Source organism: Mobula birostris, chromosome 1 (assembly GCF_030028105.1).
Source record: "Mobula birostris isolate sMobBir1 chromosome 1, sMobBir1.hap1, whole genome shotgun sequence".
Classification (NCBI taxonomy): domain Eukaryota; kingdom Metazoa; phylum Chordata; class Chondrichthyes; order Myliobatiformes; family Myliobatidae; genus Mobula; species Mobula birostris.
In genome coordinates, this window is record NC_092370.1 from 140272659 (window position 1) to 140291386 (window position 18728).

Here is an 18728-nt window from a genome sequence, read left to right on the forward strand (position 1 = left end):
TGTATATGGTGACATGTATATACTTTGATAATAATTTTTTTTAGATTATGAGGACATGCAGTCCTCTTTTATTGTCATTTAGTAATGCATGCATTAAGAAATGATACAATGTTCCTCCAGAATGATATCACAGAAACACAAGACAAACCAAGACTAAAAAACTGACAAAACCCACATAATTATAACATATAGTTACAACAGTGCAAAACAATACCATAATTTGATGAAGAACAGACCATGGGCATGGTAAAAAAAAGTCTCTCGAAAGTCCCATCATCTCACACAGACGGTAGAAGGGAGAAACTCTCCCTGCCATGAGCTTCCAGCGCCGCAAACTTGCCGATGCAGCATCCTGGAAGCACCCGACCACAGCCCACTCTTGAGTTCGTCCGAAAACGTCCAGCCTCCGACCAGCCCTCTGGCACCGAGCACCAAGCACCATATCTGCTGAGTGCTTCGACCCCGACCCCGGCAACAGGCAATAGGCAAAGCCGAGGACTTAGGGCCTTCCCCTCCGGAGATTCTCAATTGCACAGTAGCAGCCGCAGCGAAGCGAAGCAGGCATTTCAGAAGTTTCTCCAGATATTCCTCCATGCTTCTCACGTCCATCTCCATCAAATCAGGATTGTGCACGGCCCCTATTTAACAAATACGATATAATTTCGGAGTGTCTGCGTCGCGCCACCGTCATCTCCTCCCCTCCAATTTATCCTTGAATACCAACATTGTACTTGTTGAAATACATTTCATACCGTAAGACCATAAAATATAGGCGCATAACTAGGCCACTTTTCCTATCGAGTCTGCTACGACAGTTTAAATGCATTGTGGCTTTAGTCGTTGTATCCTTTTGTAGTAAGTATCCTTATATCCTTCTTATCATTTGCTTTCCTGTGGTAACACCTGCATTATCTTAATTAACATTTTTAAGAGACAATTATACATTACTGTCTAGAAGCTGGCAAGTTTTCAGTGACTTGGAATAATTACGAACCGGTTTTCCCAAACTATATCATGTTTAAATTTAGAAAAAATCAGAAGTGTCACTTTTGATCCTTCGGTTAAATTTGAAGAGACTTGGAGGTCATTTACTCAACACTTTCATATGACGTAGCTTGACCTTTTCCGAATCCTTCTTATTAACCTAGAATATATGGATAGAGGAGCGGAGTTAACAACATTAATGATTGTGTTCGATGTAGTATATTAGCCCAGCCTTGTTTTGTTTTGTTTTGTTTAGATCAGTTTTTGGTTTCGTTCAGTTTAGTTCTTTTTCTTAGTTTTTTTTACTTTGGGGTTTTTTTTTCTCGTGATTTTTTTCATTTTTCTTTTTATCATGGTTAACTATATCAAGAGTTTGGGAGGTCTATTATACTTGTATTATCTGTAGTTTTTACTTGCATATGTCAATTACCAATAATGTAATCCCAATCTTTTTGTATTAGTACTGTTATTATGTTTATGAACTTGAAAATTAATAAAAATATTATAAAAGAAAGGAATAATTACGAACCCAAATAAAATAAATGCACTTCCCATATTTTTTTCAGAAGACTCCATAGTTATCACAGTCATAAGCGATACAGACCGCAGGAAGAAATGCATCTTGGGAGTTGTGGTTTAACCCAGTTGTAATCTTGCAAGCATTAAACACGATGAACTACACGTCCCAGATAGCTGTTCGAATTCCGATTCCGACAAAGAATGGTCGGGACGTAGCAACTATTGTGGGAGAAGTATATTTACCTCTGTATAGTAAACAACATGGCCTGTATTTTACTTTTGCGAGCAGCGTGCACGCATAGATTAAGACTGGTATCACAGTTTAAGGTGCAGTTTCGATTAGGTGACTCGGGACTGTTTGGAATCTGCAGTTCTGTCTCACTGAGGCCCGGGACAGTCAGTTCTTTGCAACAAAAGCTGGATTCACTTCACTCTTTTAGATCGGTTTCCAGTCGGTGCATTTTTACACAGACCAGTCTGAGAACAAATAATGCGGTTCCAGAGAGGAAGCAAAACAACACGGTGTCCTTAAGAAGGAGCTCGCCGCCCGCGTCTACAGCCCAGAAAGGTAATCCTTGCAGAAAGGGGCCTCTGAATTCAAAGTTTCGACGTGTGTAAGAAAAATATTAGCATTGCCTACACCGAATTAAGTCAAAATCAAAGTAAAATTTATTATCAAAGTACGTATACGTTATCATATTCTGCCTTGAGATATTTTCTAGCAGGCATTTACAGGAAAGTAAAGAGATACACTGTAATTTATGGGAAACTATACAGTGCATTGAAAAAGTATTCAGCTCCCACAACTGTTTTCACATTTTATTATCTCTTTTCTAAATTTAAGTATTGAAATATGATTTTTGAGCTAATCTGCAAAAGTTGTGCACCATGTCAAGTCAAAAGAAAAATTCCAAAACCTGTCAACAATTTACTAAAAATTTAAAAACCAAAATTGAGGCTGAAAAAGTACTCATCCCCTTTGTAATTACTATGCCAACATTCCTCAGCTAAAATACAAGGTATTGCTGTACCACCTCACCTAGTTTGTTGATGTAGTGAATTGGAGGCTCACAAACACGAGACAATCCAAACAACACACACAAAGTACTGGAGGAACTCAGCAGGTCAGGCAGCATCTACAGAAAAAAAAGTACAGTGGACGTTTCGGGCCGAATTTGGAGGGTCACCTGTTTTCAATGAATTGTTAAGAATAAATTTCCCTCAGTGTGTTGGCACATGGCCAATTGGTTAAGGTGGCGGTCTGGTGACTGCATGTTGTGTGGTCTGTTTAACCACACATTGTTCTGTGATGACACTGGTGCCAAGCTGTATGGGTCCTAGTGCCCTTCCCTTGGACAACATTGGTGGCGTGGAGAGGGGAGACTTGCAGCATAGGCAACTACTGGTCTTCCATACAACCTTGTCCAGGCCTGCACCCTGGAAACCTTCCAAGGCACAAATCCATAGTCTCACGAGACTAACAGATGCCTCTTTTTAAATTCCCCTCTCTCGGTAAGGTCTGACAGTATGGTAGATTTTCAGCAGACCAAACCGAAGTGAAGACGAAAGAGCATTCAAGGCAAGTCAGGGAAATGATAATGTTGAAGCGTAAGTCTGGGGAAAGGTAAAAAGATTATCTGAGCTCATTGTAGTCCATTGTGAAACTATAATCACATTGCTTAGGTCAGGACACTCCTCTAAACTTAGCCGCTGGAGTCGAGTAGCACTTGTAAGAGAGGCAGTCCATTTCAGTGTGGATTTTCATTGGTTCTGTTGGGCTTCTTTGTGTTTACTGTAAACGCCCGCAAGAGGACAAATCTCAGCCAGTAATTTGATAATAAATTTACTTTCATAAAGTCTGCACTTGTATATAAACAGGATACTCATTTCTACTGCAGCCATAATGTTTGGGGGAAGAAAGAATTTAGCTGTGTCCAAATGGCACTCTTAACTCCACTGTCCCAGATGGTGAGTTTGTTGTTCATTTGCTCGTCCCTGTTGAAATAAATGGGGACAATGACTAGTTGGCGCACACTAATTTTTTCAGCTTTAGAAAGATACACAAATAGGGGAAAAATTGCACTCTAGTTTTCTCTGCAACACACACAAAATACGATGAAAATTCCCAGCCTGAAATGTCAACTGCTAATTCCTCTCTATAGATGCTGCCTGGCCTGCTGAGTTCCTCCAGCATTTTGTGTGTGTTGATCTGGAGTTCCAGCATATGCAGAATCTCCTGTTGATGATTTTCTCTGCGATGGTATTTGAGTTACTGATGAGATTATAGTTTGTATGTCAACGTTATATTACTGTTAATGAATTCTGTGCGCAGTGGTTATGATAGTTTAAATGGTTTGGCATGCACTAGGTGTGTCAAAGGGCCTGCTTTTGTGCCGCACTTTTCCATGACTCTATGACTTTGTCTGCTACTGTGATGCCAACAGTCTAAGTGAGAAGTTACTGGCTGCAACTGGAGATTGTTCTTGGCTCCACAGTCTCTAAGGTCTTGCTCAAAAAGGGTATTTATGGATGAGTGGCAAGGCAGAAGCCTTGGCTAAAAAAAGGCACATCCTTACCTGTAAAGACTTTGCAAAATGTCAGTTAGAAGTTACTGTAAAGATGTGGAAGAAGGTCTTGTGGTCAGATGAGACTGAAGTGGAACTTTTTGGCCTCAATACAAAGCGACACGTGTGTCATAAATCTAATACTGTGCATCAGCCAGGTAACACCATCCCTATTGTAAAGTATGGTGGAGGTACCATCATACTACGGGGATGCTTTTCACCTGCAGGGACTGGAAATCTGGTCAGGAATGATGGGAAAATAAATGCTGCTAAATACAGAGAAGATCTTGTACCCCATCCGTTACTTATTTTTATACACACATTCTTTCTCTCACTCTCCTTTTTCTCCCTCTGTCCCTCTGACTATACCTCTTGCCCATCCTCTGGGTTCCCCCCGGCCTTTGTCTTTCTTCCCGGACCTCCTGTCCCATGATCCTCTCATATCCCCTTTGTCAATCACCTGTCCAGCTCTTGGCTCCATCCCTCCTCCTCCTGTCTTCTCCTATCATTTTGGATCTCCCCCTCCCCCTCCAACTTTCAAATCCCTTACTCACTCTTCCTTCAGTTAGTCCTGACGAAGGATCTCGGCCTGAAACGTCGACTGCACCTCTTCCTAGAGATGCTGCCTGGCCTGCTGCGTTCACCAGCAACTTTGATGTGTGTTGCTTGAATTTCCAGCATCTGCAGAATTCCTGTTATTTGGAAAAAAACCTGCCAGCCTCTACCAGATAGCTTAAACTGGGGAGCAAATTTCATCTTCCAGCAGGTCAATGACCCAAAGCCACCCTCTCTCCCCAACTAATCTGACACATCTTGAGCAATTTTGCAAGGAGGAATGGGCAAGTCTTGCTCCATCACATGTGCAAAGTTAATAGAGACTTATCCAGAAAGACGACTGCCTGTAATGGCTGAGAGAGTGGTTCAATTAAGTACTGAGCAAAGGGGATGAATGCTTTTGAACCGTTGACATTTCAGTTTTTGAACTTATAGTTTTTCATGCTTTATAATTTTCTCTGTATTTTTGGGCTCCACTGTGGGGGGAAAAAGCGCATGAGATTCACAAATAAAAATTCTCAGTTAAATTGATCAAAATCCCTGATTGTAATACTCATTTATGTGAACAAAGAGTTGGGGCTGAAATCTTTAATGAGGCAATGTATACCTGAAGCTATTGGGTCTCCACTAACAGCAGGTGGCAACCGCTAAAAGTGAAATAATAAAATTGGACATACTGGTACAGTCTCAGTTATTGGATTCCAGGCCAATGCTTGTTTTGATTTTTTGCCTTTCCCGTATAAATTTCATTCTCAAAGCAATATTGTCAGCAACACAATCGCCTCACTGCTCATTGTAATGTTTTGCCTTGTATAAATTGGCTGTCAGGTTGCAACAGAGTCTGAATTTGAAGAAACATTATTTTGTAATAACGAAAGTCTGTGAGGTGCGGATCGTGCGGCCGCTTGTGTCAGAGAGGCTTCGGTGTGTGAACAAGGCATGCAGTCTAATAGCAAGTGACAGTCTTGGTCGCTTTTCTTGCGAGTGATCGTCTTACCCCTTTGGGCATCGTTAGTGTGGAATTCTGCAAGTTTTGTTCACTGATTTATTGGCAGGCAGCAGGGGCGGACGGCAGGGGAACCACGTGGCCTCGTCTTCCTGCTGAACCGTGTCTATGCCCACCTGGACAAGCCAGCGAGCTCTCTGAGGGTCATGTTTTTTGACTTCTCCAGTGCGTTTAACACCATCCGCCCTGCTCTGCTGGGGGAGAAACTGACAGCAATGCAGGTGGATGCTTCCCTGGTATCATGGATTCTTGATTACCTGACGGGCAGACCACAGTACGTGTGTTTGCAACACTGTGTGTCCGACAGAGTGATCAGCAGCGCTGGGGCTCCACAGAGGACTGTCTTGTCTCCCTTTCTCTTCACCATTTACACCTCGGACTTCAACTACTGCAGGGAGTCTTGTCATCTTCAGAAGTTTTCTGATGACTCTGCCATAGTTGGATGCATCAGCAAGGGAGATGAGGCTGAGTACAGGGCTACGGTAGGAAACTTTGTCACATGGTGTGAGCAGAATTATCTGCAGCTTAATGTGAAAAAGACTAAGGAGCTGGTGGTAGACCTGAGGAGAGCTAAGGTACCGGTGACCCCTGTTTCCATCCGGGGGTCAGTGTGGACATGGTGGAGGGTTACAAATACCTGGGGATACGAATTGACAATAAACTGGACTGGTCAAAGAACACTGAGGCTGTCTACAAGAAGGGTCAGAGCCGTCTCTATTTCCTGAGGAGACTGAGGTCCTTTAACATCTGCTGGACGATGCTGAGGATGTTCTACGAGTCTGTGGTGGCCAGTGCTATCATGTTTGCTGTTGTGTGCTGGGGCAGCAGGCTGAGGGTGGCAGACACCAACAGAATCAACAAACTCATTCGGAAGGCCAGTGATGTTGTGGGCATGGAACTGGACTCTCTCATGGTGGTGTCTGAAAAGAGAATGCTGTCTAAGTTGCATGCCATTTTGGTCAATGTCTCCCATCCACTACATAACGTACTGGGTGGGCACAGGAGTACATTCAGCCAGAGACTCATTACACCGAGATGCAGCACTGAGCGTCATAGGAAGTCATTCCTGCCTGTGGCCATCAAACTTTACAACTCCTCCCTTGGAGGGTCAGACATCCTGAGCCAATAGGCTGGTCCTGGACTTATTTCATAATTTACTGGCATAATTTACATATTACTATTTAACTATTTATGGTTCTATTACTATTTATTATTTATGGAGCAACTGTAACGAAAACCAATTTCCCCCAGGATTAATAAAGTATGACTAAGACTATGACTATACTGAGGACTAAGCCTCAAACCGCAGTGTCACCTGTTTACAGCCACCAGCAGAGAGTCATCGAAGCCGGTGTGCTCCACTGGGGGCAGTATGGCACGGCCTCCAGGTTAGAGTCCATGCTTCCCCCCCCCATATTTGCTTGGCAGAAAAGCTGCTTTGTTGTTGACTGCAGATTTCTGCGGCATGCATGGACTCGGGGTCGGGACTATTTTTTTTCACCTTGCTGTATTTTACTGATATCTTGTATGTGCTATGTGTACCTTGTGCTGTGTGTGACTGTTGGTATTGTGTTTTGCACTTTGGCGTCGGAGTAACGCTGTCTTGTTTGGCTGAATTCATGGGTATTCATGTATGGTTGAATGACAGTTTAAAAATTTGAATTGAAGGCTAGTGTTTATTGCCTCACTGTTATTTGATTTTTAGATGCTGGTGGTGAAATTTGCATTTGAGCTCCCTCTGAACTATATAGGATGGAGTTAACAGAATTTTGATCCTATTACAATGAAGGAGCATTTATGTATTTCCATGTTGGTGGCTTCAAGGGGAACATATACCTGGTGTTTTCCTACATATTTCCAACTTCTGCATGTTTGTGGTCAAGGACCTACTGTCCTAGAGAATGGGCAAGTTGCTACAGTACATTTTGTAGTTGGCACCACATCCGTTGTACAACAACATAGAGGTATAGAGCACAACAGCACAGAAACAAGCTCTTCTGCCGATCTAGTCCTGGCAGCCAAAAGAATAAATGCTAATGGCGGTGGACAGGGCACAAACCAATCAGTTAGTTAGCTGTGTCCCGGAGATGTCAAGTTTCAGAATCCGATGTAATATCACCGGCATATGTCGTGAAATTTGGTAACTTTGCGGCAGCAGTACATGATAACGGAGATGAAAAACTGAATTACAGTAAATATATAAAATGTTTAAATTAAGTAAGTCATGCAAAAATAGAAATAAAAGTAAGTAGTGAGGTAGTGTCCATTCAAAAATCAGATGTCAGAGGGGGGAAGAAGCTGTTCCTGATCTGTTGAGTGTGTGCCTTCAGGCTTCTGTACCTCCTTCCTGATGATATTCCTTCTTGATTCATTCATGAATTCTGCACGCTTAGATGCGGAAATGCTTTGTTGACTCAGGAGGTGAATGATAGTTCAGGCTATGTGGCCCTTGATGATCTTTTGCTGGCACGGTGTTATAGGGCCAGTCTAATTAAGGTGCTAATTATTGATGACTCCTGAGTTCATGAAAATGTTATTTAATGTTGAAAGGAGTTGGTTGGACTCTTGCTGGAGATCGTCATTTTCTGGCATGTACCTTTCTGCTTCATCAGGCAATACTAGAAAGTTGTCAACATCTTGCTACATCACACCACATAGTCCGAGGAATATCAACAGAATTGAACACTGTGCATTTGTCACCGATTAACTGGCCCCTCAGATCTTGTCTTGATACCTCAGACACAAATTCTATTTTGAAACTCTGGCACAAGGAGCACGTCATGGCCCCTGTTTACCACACTGTTCTGAAGTTTGAACAAAAAAAACTCTTTTTTATACAGAATTGACTAGCGGGATTGGATTTTGACCAATTGGTAACATTGTGTATGTTCAAATTCCTTATTTGCGTGATCAGTCACCGTTCACACTACAATAATGTAAGTGTTAATAGTCAATAGAAATGACAAGCCAACAATCTTTGAAGTTCAATATTTCTGTTTAATATCAGAGAATGTATACAATGTACAGCTTGAAATTCTTGCTGCTCAGGGACATCCATGAAAGCAGGAGTACCCCAAAGAATGAATGACAGTAAAAATGTTAGAAATCCCAAAAGTCCCCTTCTCCCCTCTCCCATGCACAAGCAGCCGCAAAGCGTCAACCCTCCCCCCTCCCCCACTTATTTCAGCAAAAAGTATCAGCACCCACCACCCACCACCCACCAGGCAAGCAATAGCAAAGCCCCCAATGAGAGACCATGATCTGCAGTACAACAATAACTAATTGTTCACCTGGCAAATTGACATACCACAGGCTCTCTCTCTCCCCTTAATAAAGTGACGAAGAGGTGTCACTCAGTGAGAGGGGAGACAAAAACAAAACAATTCTCTGATTACGGTGTTAAAGTTCACCTTGTCGCTTTTTCTCCCGAGTTCTCCGACTCAAGAATCGGCAGCAAACCCTTACCCCAGCAACGAGAGAAAGAGAGCGGTTCGCCGAGTACAGAGGCCACCAACAGCTGATGTGCCATTCCCGATATTCCGTTTTCTCCCGTGACACTTCAGTCACCGACACCAGCCAGGAATTGGCTTGTCCACAGGGCTGCAAAGCGTCAGAACCCTGGAGGCACGCTCGCTTTCTGGGCTGCGCCGGTGGGATATTGGAAAACAGCTGGTTGGTGAGCCCCAGGAGCAGGTCCTGTTGCCCTAAAGAACCGCAGTTTAAGTGCAGGTGCAGGTCAAGAGAGCTGCCAGAACACCATCCAACTTGAAAAGGAGAAAAGGAGACATTAAAGATAGAAATTAAGCTGTTTCTGGAAATTACGCGGTATGCCAGATGGGTCCAGTCCCCTGCTGTGATGTTCTTCAAAGACTTTTCTTGCCTGGGCTGACTGCACACTGTCTGAAAGATATCTTTGACTGGATATTACCTTAACCTTTACCTGACTGCAGATTCTACATACAATAATCAACAAGCATCCCCACTCTGATCTTAATGGAGCTAAAGCTGTTGATGGAACAGCTGGTGAATGTTAACTCAGGAGCTGACCTCTTCAATTAAACTCCTGTGGCTTTTTACAACCACCGTCATTTTCCCAGTCATTTGCTAAGTAGGCTTTCAGCCCGTGGAGAAATCATCTTCTCAACATGCGTAATCTTAGATTTTACTTCAGCTCCTGACCCTACACTCGGCCAAAGGCCAGTTTGATGTTAAGTTCTTGCTTCACCTCTGAAATTTGGCCCGTGTTCAGACATATGGCAGAATCATGGTCTGGAGGGAGGCAAGTGACTGAGATTCGCGAGAATGATCCTGAGGCTGAAAGGGCTAACATAGGCGGAGCATTTGATGGCTCTGGGCCTGTACTTGCTGGAGTTTAGAAGAATGAGGGGATCTCATTGAAACCTGTCGGATAGAGTGGACATGGAGAGGATGTTTCCTACAGTGTGGGTGTCTAGGACCAGAGGGCACAACCTCAGAATACAAGGATGTCCCTTTAGAACAGAGTTAAGGAGAAATTTCTTTAGCCAGTGGGTGGTAAGTCTGTGGAAATCATTGCCACAGACAGCTGTGGAGGCCAAGTCATTGGATATATTTAGAGAGGAGGTTGATAGTTTCTTGATTAGTAAGGGCACCAAAGGGTATGAGGAGAAGGCAAGAGCCTGGGGTTGAGGGGGATTCCATGATGGAATGGCGGAGCAGAATCAATGGGCCCAATGGCCTAATTCTGCGCCTATGTCTTATGGTCTTGTATGGAGATGGGATTAATGTAGGAGTACAGACTTGTCAGCACTGCACCAGCCTGTCGTTTTGTTCTTCACCCAAGAACGCAAGAAATTAGGAGCAGGAATAGACCATGTGGACCCTCAGGCCTGTCCTGCTAATCAATATAATCATGGCTGGGTAACCCTGGTCTTAAGTCCTGTGCCAGTTCTCGACAGCCCTCACTAATGGGCTAGCTTGTATAACACTAGAGCAGAACATTCCAGAGGTTCACCACCCTAGGGGGACAGAAAAAACTGTATCCAGTGTGTTCAGCTACCCGTTACTATGTGGAGTGAAGTAGTGGTTGAAGGTAGTGATAGTGGGGCTGGTAGAGACCTCGTGAAGAATTTGAGGCTGATTGTCCACTTGGCACTTCTGGCGAAAACTGAATAATGCTTCACTTCTATTTTTTTCTGCTCCTTGTCAGTCTCACCATTGGTGAAGGTAGGAATGTAACTGAGCCCCCTGTTCATGCTCTTTAGTTAAAAAACTAGACAACGGGGTGACCCATTGGGGCACCCTTTGAGAGAAAGGTAGTGCTGTCTGATGTGACCAGAATGAACATTAGGTTTCCCTGAATGCTATTGCTATCGCTTTGCTTTGGAAATTAAAGAAGAAAAGCTCAGTTTATTAAAGAAGAAAGGCGCGTAGCAAGACAAATATAGCTGCTCCTCGTTTAACGAAGGACACTTTTGATGACAACATTTCTGGTTGATCTGCCACCCTTCAAGAATACTCTAACATCTTTTTTTTTCCCTGGTTTAAAGCCACATACATCTGACCATGCTGGAATACCGGTTTCTCCAGATAAATCAACACGTTCTCCATGGTTTGGCCTTGCGCCTTCTGTATAGTCATAGCAAAGCCTGACTATATCGGGAACTGGCTCCGCCGAAGAGGGACATCTTCCCCTTCTGATAAACTGAGAGTAATTCTTGGGATCATGACAATGTCATTTTTGAATGCACCAGTGTTTATCTTTGCTACAATGAGATTGTCGTGCAGTTCTTCCACCATCATTCGCGTTCCATTGCAAAGCCTTGGTGGATCCAAGTTCCTCATTGAAATTATGGGATGCCATGATCTTGCTTCAGGTTCGATGCTGTTCGGTATATTGACAGCAACTTTGTTGGCAGTTGTTGTCATTTTGGAGATGCGCAGCCTTTTCATCCTTCGTCTCTTCAACTCTTCTACCATTTGTTCTTTCTCTCTGATCCTGGAGTCGTGCAGCCCTGGCCTGATCCGATTCTTGTTCTCTCCTCCTTCTATGTCAGTTGTTGTCATTTTGGAGATGTGCATGCCTCTCCTCCTCTGTGTCTTGTTTTATCTTTTTTGTCCTGACTCTTTGATCCTGGAGTCGTGCGGCCCTGACCTCATCCAATTCTTGTTCTCTCCCTCTCCTTGCCGCTTCCCAACGACGTTTGACGTAATCTCTTGACCGTAATGTCCCCCTTCTCTTTCCACACGGCATAATTAGGCTGACCATATTTATTTTACCTTAATGCTGGATAGAAGATACGAAACAATAACACCAAAGCCTCCAGGATGCTGATTTCTCTTGATGATATGGTTAGTGCTCTCCTAAATGGACGTGATGTCGTCTCCGCTGTCCTTTGACTGCAGCAAAGGGTTTGATGGGTGTTTCGAAGTACTTCATTACAGTAAGATTTAATTATCTCTTATTGATGGGTCGTGGTTTGATCTGTCCCAATTCTGCACATGATGATGATGATTAGCAGAATGTGACCCCTCGAAATAGAGCTGCCCTGCCCTTTTGCTCCGGTAGGTGTCGCTGCTGTGAGCATCATGAAGAGCTGCTGAGGCTGGCCGTATGCATGCGTCGTGGTGTCATGTCGCGGTTTCCATTAAAGCTGGAATCGGCTCGGGTTGTGGAAAGCGGGGCCTGTTGATTGACGAGTGAGCAATTTTATACGAATATATAACCCTGAACTTTGCATGCATTCTGTAAGTTAGCACATTTTAAGTCGATTTAGTCAAAAAAGGTGCCGCTGTATTGCACCATTCGGGCTAATTGGAGGTCACAAACAGAGCATGAGAATTTTAGTAGTATATAGATAATGCCAAGAATGTGTTGAAGTGTAACCAAAAAAGGACGTACTAATGTGACAATGATGTATATACATATTGAACAGTACAAGTAATATGCTATAGGCAGTCACGTGATCCTACGTGTGATCAATCCCTGCCTCATCCAATCAGGAATGGTGATTGAGGGATTATATAAACATCTATAACATATTGCTTCCTCTGTTTAGGATGCCAGTTCAGAGCTAACAACCCTGACTGGTCAAAAAGCAATTTTATGGAAACAGCAATGAAGAATCCTTCTATACAGTCAAGGATGGAGGAGCTTCATTGCTGCCCTAAGGGTGTAACAGGTCGTAATTAAATTTAGGATTATGTGGTTCTGACCTGAACCTTCATAGGGTTGACATGGTCTTTTGGTAGACCTGAACATTTTCTTGGAATTGCTATTGGTTTATTTTTGTGGCATGTACTGAAGTACAATGAAATGTTTGTCTTGCATACTGTTTGTAGAGATCAATTCAGTACATTAAGGTAGGATGAGGTAAAATAGTAACAGTAGCAGGACTAGCGAAAGTGCAATGCAGATAAGCAGTGAGGTGCACAGTCATTACAAGGTAGATTGTGAAGACAAGAATCCATCTCATTGTACTAGGGAACCATTTAATAGCCTTATAACAGCGGGGAAGAAACTGTCCTTGAGACTAGTGGTAAATGCTTTCAGGCTTCTCTGCCTGATAGAGGGGAGAGGAGAGAATATTTGGGGTGGTTGGGGTCTTTGATTATGCGGACTGCTTCACTGAGATAACGAGAAGTATAGACAATGGAAGGGAGGCACATTTCCATGATCTGCTGAACGGTCCCCTGAGTGTTATGTTCAACAATGAGGTTGTGATTATGGTGGAATATTGTTCAACTGATGACGATGTCCAATCTTGAGCTGCAAGATGAAGTCCTCAACCTGCTAGATGTTATCTGGTGATGGGTTCACAGAGCACAACGGAGACCTTGGGTTTGTGGTTTGGACTCTGTAGTTTACATTACGATGTATTTTTGTTTTCTGGTCACTCCTTTTTTTTGTTACTAGTTTGGGTGATTTTGAATTGGGGCGACCTGAAGTAACAAACACTGAGGTGAACAGAATGTGCCTGGTCTCTTTCGATTTTGTGTTTTATATTGTGTTTTGTCCCCTTTTTATTTGGCTGCCATTGCACACTTTTTTTCTTTTTTTTTGCACATGGTTGGGGGCTTGATGTTTTTCTTTGAATGCATTCCATGGTTTTCTTTGTTTCGTGGCTGTCTGTGGAGAAGACGAGTCATAAGACTATAAGACATAGGGGCAGAATTAGACCATTCAGCCTATTGAGTATGCACCACCATTCTATCATGGCTGAGTCTGGATCCCACTCAACCCCATACACCTGCCTTCTCACCATATCCTTTCATGCCTTGACCAATCAGGAAACTCTCAATTTCCGCCTTATGTATACTCACGGACTTGGCCTCTACCGCAGTCTGTGACAGAACATTCCACAGATTCAGTGCTCCCTCCTTATCTCTGTTCTAAAAGGTCACCCTTCAATTTTGAGGCTGTGCCCTTTAGTTCTGGATATCACCATCATAGAAAACATCCTGTCCATGTCCACCCTATCTAGTCCTTTCAACAGTTGGTAGGTTTCAATGAGATCCGCCTACATTCTTCTAAATTCCAGTGAGTACAGGCCCAAAGCTGCCAAATGCTCCTCAAATGTTAACCCCTTCATTCCTGTAATCATCCTTGTGAACCTCCTCTGGACTCTGTCCCTTTCTGAGATATGGGGCCCCAAAACTGTTGACAATACAGCAGAATCAAGTGATTCTTGGAAGATCATGACCGGATGGTAACCCATTTCGGGAGCATATTCCAAGACTTTTTCTCTGTTTTGTTCAAGTAGTTTTTTAATATAGTGAAATACAGGTAGTTCTGCTATACCAGGTGTTTTCCATAATGCAACTTGAAATGATTGATAGATTAAGAAATACTCCTCGTATTATACAGGCCACATTGTTTCAAGCAGTGGTTCCCAAAGTGGGAGGTTTCACCCCTCCCCGGCTTGGCGGTGGGCATTTCTTAGGGGGCAATATAAATATAGGGAGCAGTGGGGGGCATCTGAAGGATTACAGGCTTAATTTAAGAACTGAATGATCACATAATCATCTCATCTCTTGCTAACCCACCGTTCCCTTATACTTTGCTCTGTGCATTATGGTTGTTGAAAAGAAATGTGTGTGTCCTTTCCAGTCCTCATTGTACTAGGGATACGATTGGCCTGATACGTTGACTCTTTACTCATTTTCATTGATGATCTCTGACCTAACCAGCCTGACCCTGCATTATTACTGTTCACGATAATCATTGTGAATGTCAACAATTAAGAATGAAGAATTGGAGAATGCGATCATCGACAACATTGTTTGAAGGCAGTCCATTATCTGCAATAGGTTGTTGGCACTGATTCTGTTCTTTTAAGTCAAAAGAAAGTGATATGCATTCCTTTGTCGATAAGTAATAGGAACTGAGAGGGTAATTATGCAGTTGCTATAGAATCATTAAGTTTTGCATTATCACTGTCTTAATGCATTCCAGTATTTTCGTAACAGATGTTAGGCTAACTAGTACTTAAAATGCAGCCTTTTTGCCTCTCTCATTTTCTTCATTAATGGTGTTGTGTTTGCTGTTTTTCTGTCTCCCAGGTCTACTGCCGAATCTAGTTTACAAGATTACAACCAATACATCCACTATCACTGTTGCCACCTCTGTTCAGATGATTTGTCTGCACATAGTCCCTTTCGAACTTATTCGCTTTACTTAAAAGTATTTTTTATGAGTCTTTGTTCCCGGTAGCCACTTGTTCACATGCATTTTTATGTTTTCTATGCCTTGCTCTGGTGATCGATGCCACTTACTGTCTGATAGTACTGGTGTTTCCTTATTCCCTATTTTTAATCTTCTGTAACATTCTTTGTATTCTTGGAAATGTTTGTAATTTATACACATATTTTCTTTTTTTATATATGAGTTGTGCATTATGAAGATCTCCCAGTCCTCTGCCCTACTGTTAATCTTTGTAACTCTATAAAACTTTTTCATATTAATGTCCTTTGTTATCCTTTGTTTTTAATTAGCCATGGATGGACTACCTTTCCAATGGGGTCTTTATTTCTTAGTGGATGTTATATTCATTGGGAATTATGAGATATTTCTTGTCTGTCTCTTAACCTACAGATACTTTCCCAATCCATTTTAGACAACTTGTCCCTCATCCCTGTGGTTATTCTTATTGTCCCACTTTCATACCAGATCTGAAAAATGGAGAATGATGTATTACTGAGCGTTATATTCAATCCTTCCTCTTATTTCCAAGAAATAGATAATAAACATAAATAATATAAGACCATAATCCTATAAGATACAGGAGTGGAATTATTGGCCCTTTGTGCCTGCTCTGCCATTTCACCACGCCTGATCCATTTTTCCTCGCATCTCCTGCATTCTGCACATATCTATTCATGCCCTGACTAACCTCTGCCTTAAGTATACCCAATAACTTGGCCTCCACAGCCACCTGTGGCAACAAATTCCACAGATTCACCACCCTCTGGCTAAAGAAATTCCTCCTCATCTCTGTTCTGAAAGGATGTCCCTCTATCTTGAGGCTCTGTCCTCTGGTCTTAGATTCCCCCACCATCCTCTCCACATCTACTCTATCAAGGCCTTTCACCATTCTGTAGGTTTCAATGAGGTCACCCCTCATTTGTCTGAATTCCAGTGAGTGGAGGCAAATACTTCTCATTAGACAAGTCTTTCCATCCCAGAATCATGTTTGTGAACTTCCTTTGAACCCTCTCCAATGTCAGCACATCCTTTCTTAGATAAGGGACAGAAAACTGCTCACTGTACTCCAACTGGAGCCTTATCTGTGCTTTATAAAGCCTGAACATTACATCCTTGCTTTGATATTCTAGTCCTCTCGAATTGAATGCTAAAACATTGCATTTGCTCTGCTCACCACCAGTAGATAGGTATATGGGTAGAATCTTTCCTATGGTGATAAAAATACCATTCTCAGATATTTTTAACTTTTTGATTTGTGAACATTATGCGGTGCTACTAAATTGGACTATTACTTTGAGATGCCGAAATAAACGAGGAATTACAAAGTAGCTAGCTTTACTGTGGTGGAACAACAATTTCAAATTACTCCTGAATAAATGAAATAAGAAATGTAAAAGCAATTTTTTATTTTAAATGTAGAAAGCAATCAATTTATATTCTAAAAATGAAGTACTTTTCCATGTAAACACTCACAAATGATTAACAGAACTGTTCTCAGGTTGCTTATTATTATAAAACCACAAGATTTACTGTTAATTGACTAACACGTTTTAAATCCTTGAATGCTTCAGTGAAAGAAGCTGGAAAAGACCTTACCTATCTTCTCGTCGTGTTGGTTGGGATTGGCATAACAGGTAAGTTTTTCTTGTGCATGTACATCTTTATATAAATATATGTATGATATTAACCGAAGTTGTCAAGTATTAATCTCTATTTTAGGTTTTGCAATTTTTTTTTGTATTTAATCGGCCACTTTATTATGTGCCTCCTCTACCTAATTAACTGGGCACAGTGTATGTTTGCTGCTATAGCCCGTCCACTTCAGGTTTGGATGTGTCGTTTCAGAGATTCTCTTCTCAACACCACTGTTGTGTAACATGGATCACTCCCTACGCGACTCCCTTGTCCGTTCGTCCCCCCAATCCCTCCCCACTGATCTCCCTCCTGGCACTTATCCTTGTAAGCAGAACAAGTGCTACACATGCCCTTACACTTTCTCCCTTACCACCATTCAGGGCCCCAGACAGTCCTTCCAGGTGAGGCAACACTTCACCTGTGAGTCGGCTGGGGTGATATACTGCGTCCGGTACTCCAAATGTGGCCTATATATTGGCGAGACCCGACGCAGACTGGAAGACCGTTTCGCTGAACACCTATGCTCTGTTCGCCAGAGAAAGCAGGATCTCCCAGTGGCCACACATTTAAATTCCACATCTCATTCCCATTCTGACATGTCTATCCACGGCCTTCTCTACTGTAAAGATGAAGCCACACTCAGGTTGGAGGAACAGCACCTTATATTCCGTCTGGGTAGCCTCCAACCTGATGGCATGAACATTGACTTCTCTAACTTCTACTAATGCCCCATCTCCCCCTCGTACCCCATCCTTTATTTATTTATATACACACATTCTTTCTTGCTCTGTCCTTTTTCTCCCTCTGTCCCTTTGGCTATACCCCTTGCCCATCCTCTGGGTTCCCCCCCCCCTTCCTTTCTCCCCGGACCTCCTGTCCCATGATCCTCTCGTATCCCTTTTGCCAATCACCTGTCCAGCTCTTGGCTCCATCCCTCCCCCTCCTGTCTTTTCCTATCATTTTGGATCTCCCTCTTCCACTTTCAAATCTCTTACTAGCTCTTCCTTCAGTTAGTCCTGACTAAGGGTCTCGGCCCGAAACGTCGACTGTACCTCTTCCTAGAGATGCTGCCTGGCCTGCTGCATTCACCAGCAACTTTGATGTGTGTTGTGTAATGTGTGGTTATTTGTGATACTGTTGCTAGCCTGTCAGCTGGAACCAGTCTGGCCATTCTCCTCTGACCGCTCTCAGTGACAAGGTGTTTTTGCCCACAGAACATTTGCTCACTGGATGTTGTTTGTTTTTCACACTGTTCTCTGTAACGCTTATGCATGAAACTCTCAGGAGATCAGCGGTTTCTGAGATACTCAAACCACCTATCATCTTGACACTGTCAAAGTCACTTTTCTTCCCCATTCTGATGTTTGGTCTGGACAGTAACTGAACCCCTTGACCATGTCTGCATGCTTTTATAAGTTGTGCTGCTGCCACACATTGGACTGATTAGATATTTGCATTAACGAGCAGCTGTACAAGGCGTACCTAAAGTGGCCTCTTTAGAATTGCAAGGGGTATCGTAAAGAGGGAGGGAGAGGAGAAGCAGTGATAGAACAATAATGAATTGTGTACACACCTGAAAATTAGTTGTATAAAATTATTACCATCTTTAATTTTAAGTTGTTGTTCTGGCCAGTTGAAAATGAATAGTCTTCAAATTACTTATTTATCATAAATTCTTATTTATCTATCCTTCCCTCTCTCCCTTCCTCCCTCTTGGCCCACGCTGATATTTATCTTTGTGTTGAGGTGAATTCCCAGCTTTTCCTAATGTAATGCCCTGGTT

At 42.7% G+C, this 18728-nt stretch overlaps 1 protein-coding gene across 1 annotated transcript in view; it reads left to right on the forward strand.

Moving 5' to 3' along the window:
• The first annotated feature begins 1684 nt into the window (after positions 1-1684).
• timm21 (translocase of inner mitochondrial membrane 21) overlaps positions 1685-18728 on the forward strand; it is a 53791-nt gene continuing 36747 nt past the window's right edge. The window contains exons 1-2 of the mRNA XM_072274138.1: positions 1685-2071; positions 16882-16944. Coding sequence (XP_072130239.1) covers positions 1765-2071; positions 16882-16944 — 370 coding nt within the window. The 5' untranslated portion in view covers positions 1685-1764. The remainder of the gene's footprint in view (positions 2072-16881; positions 16945-18728) is intronic.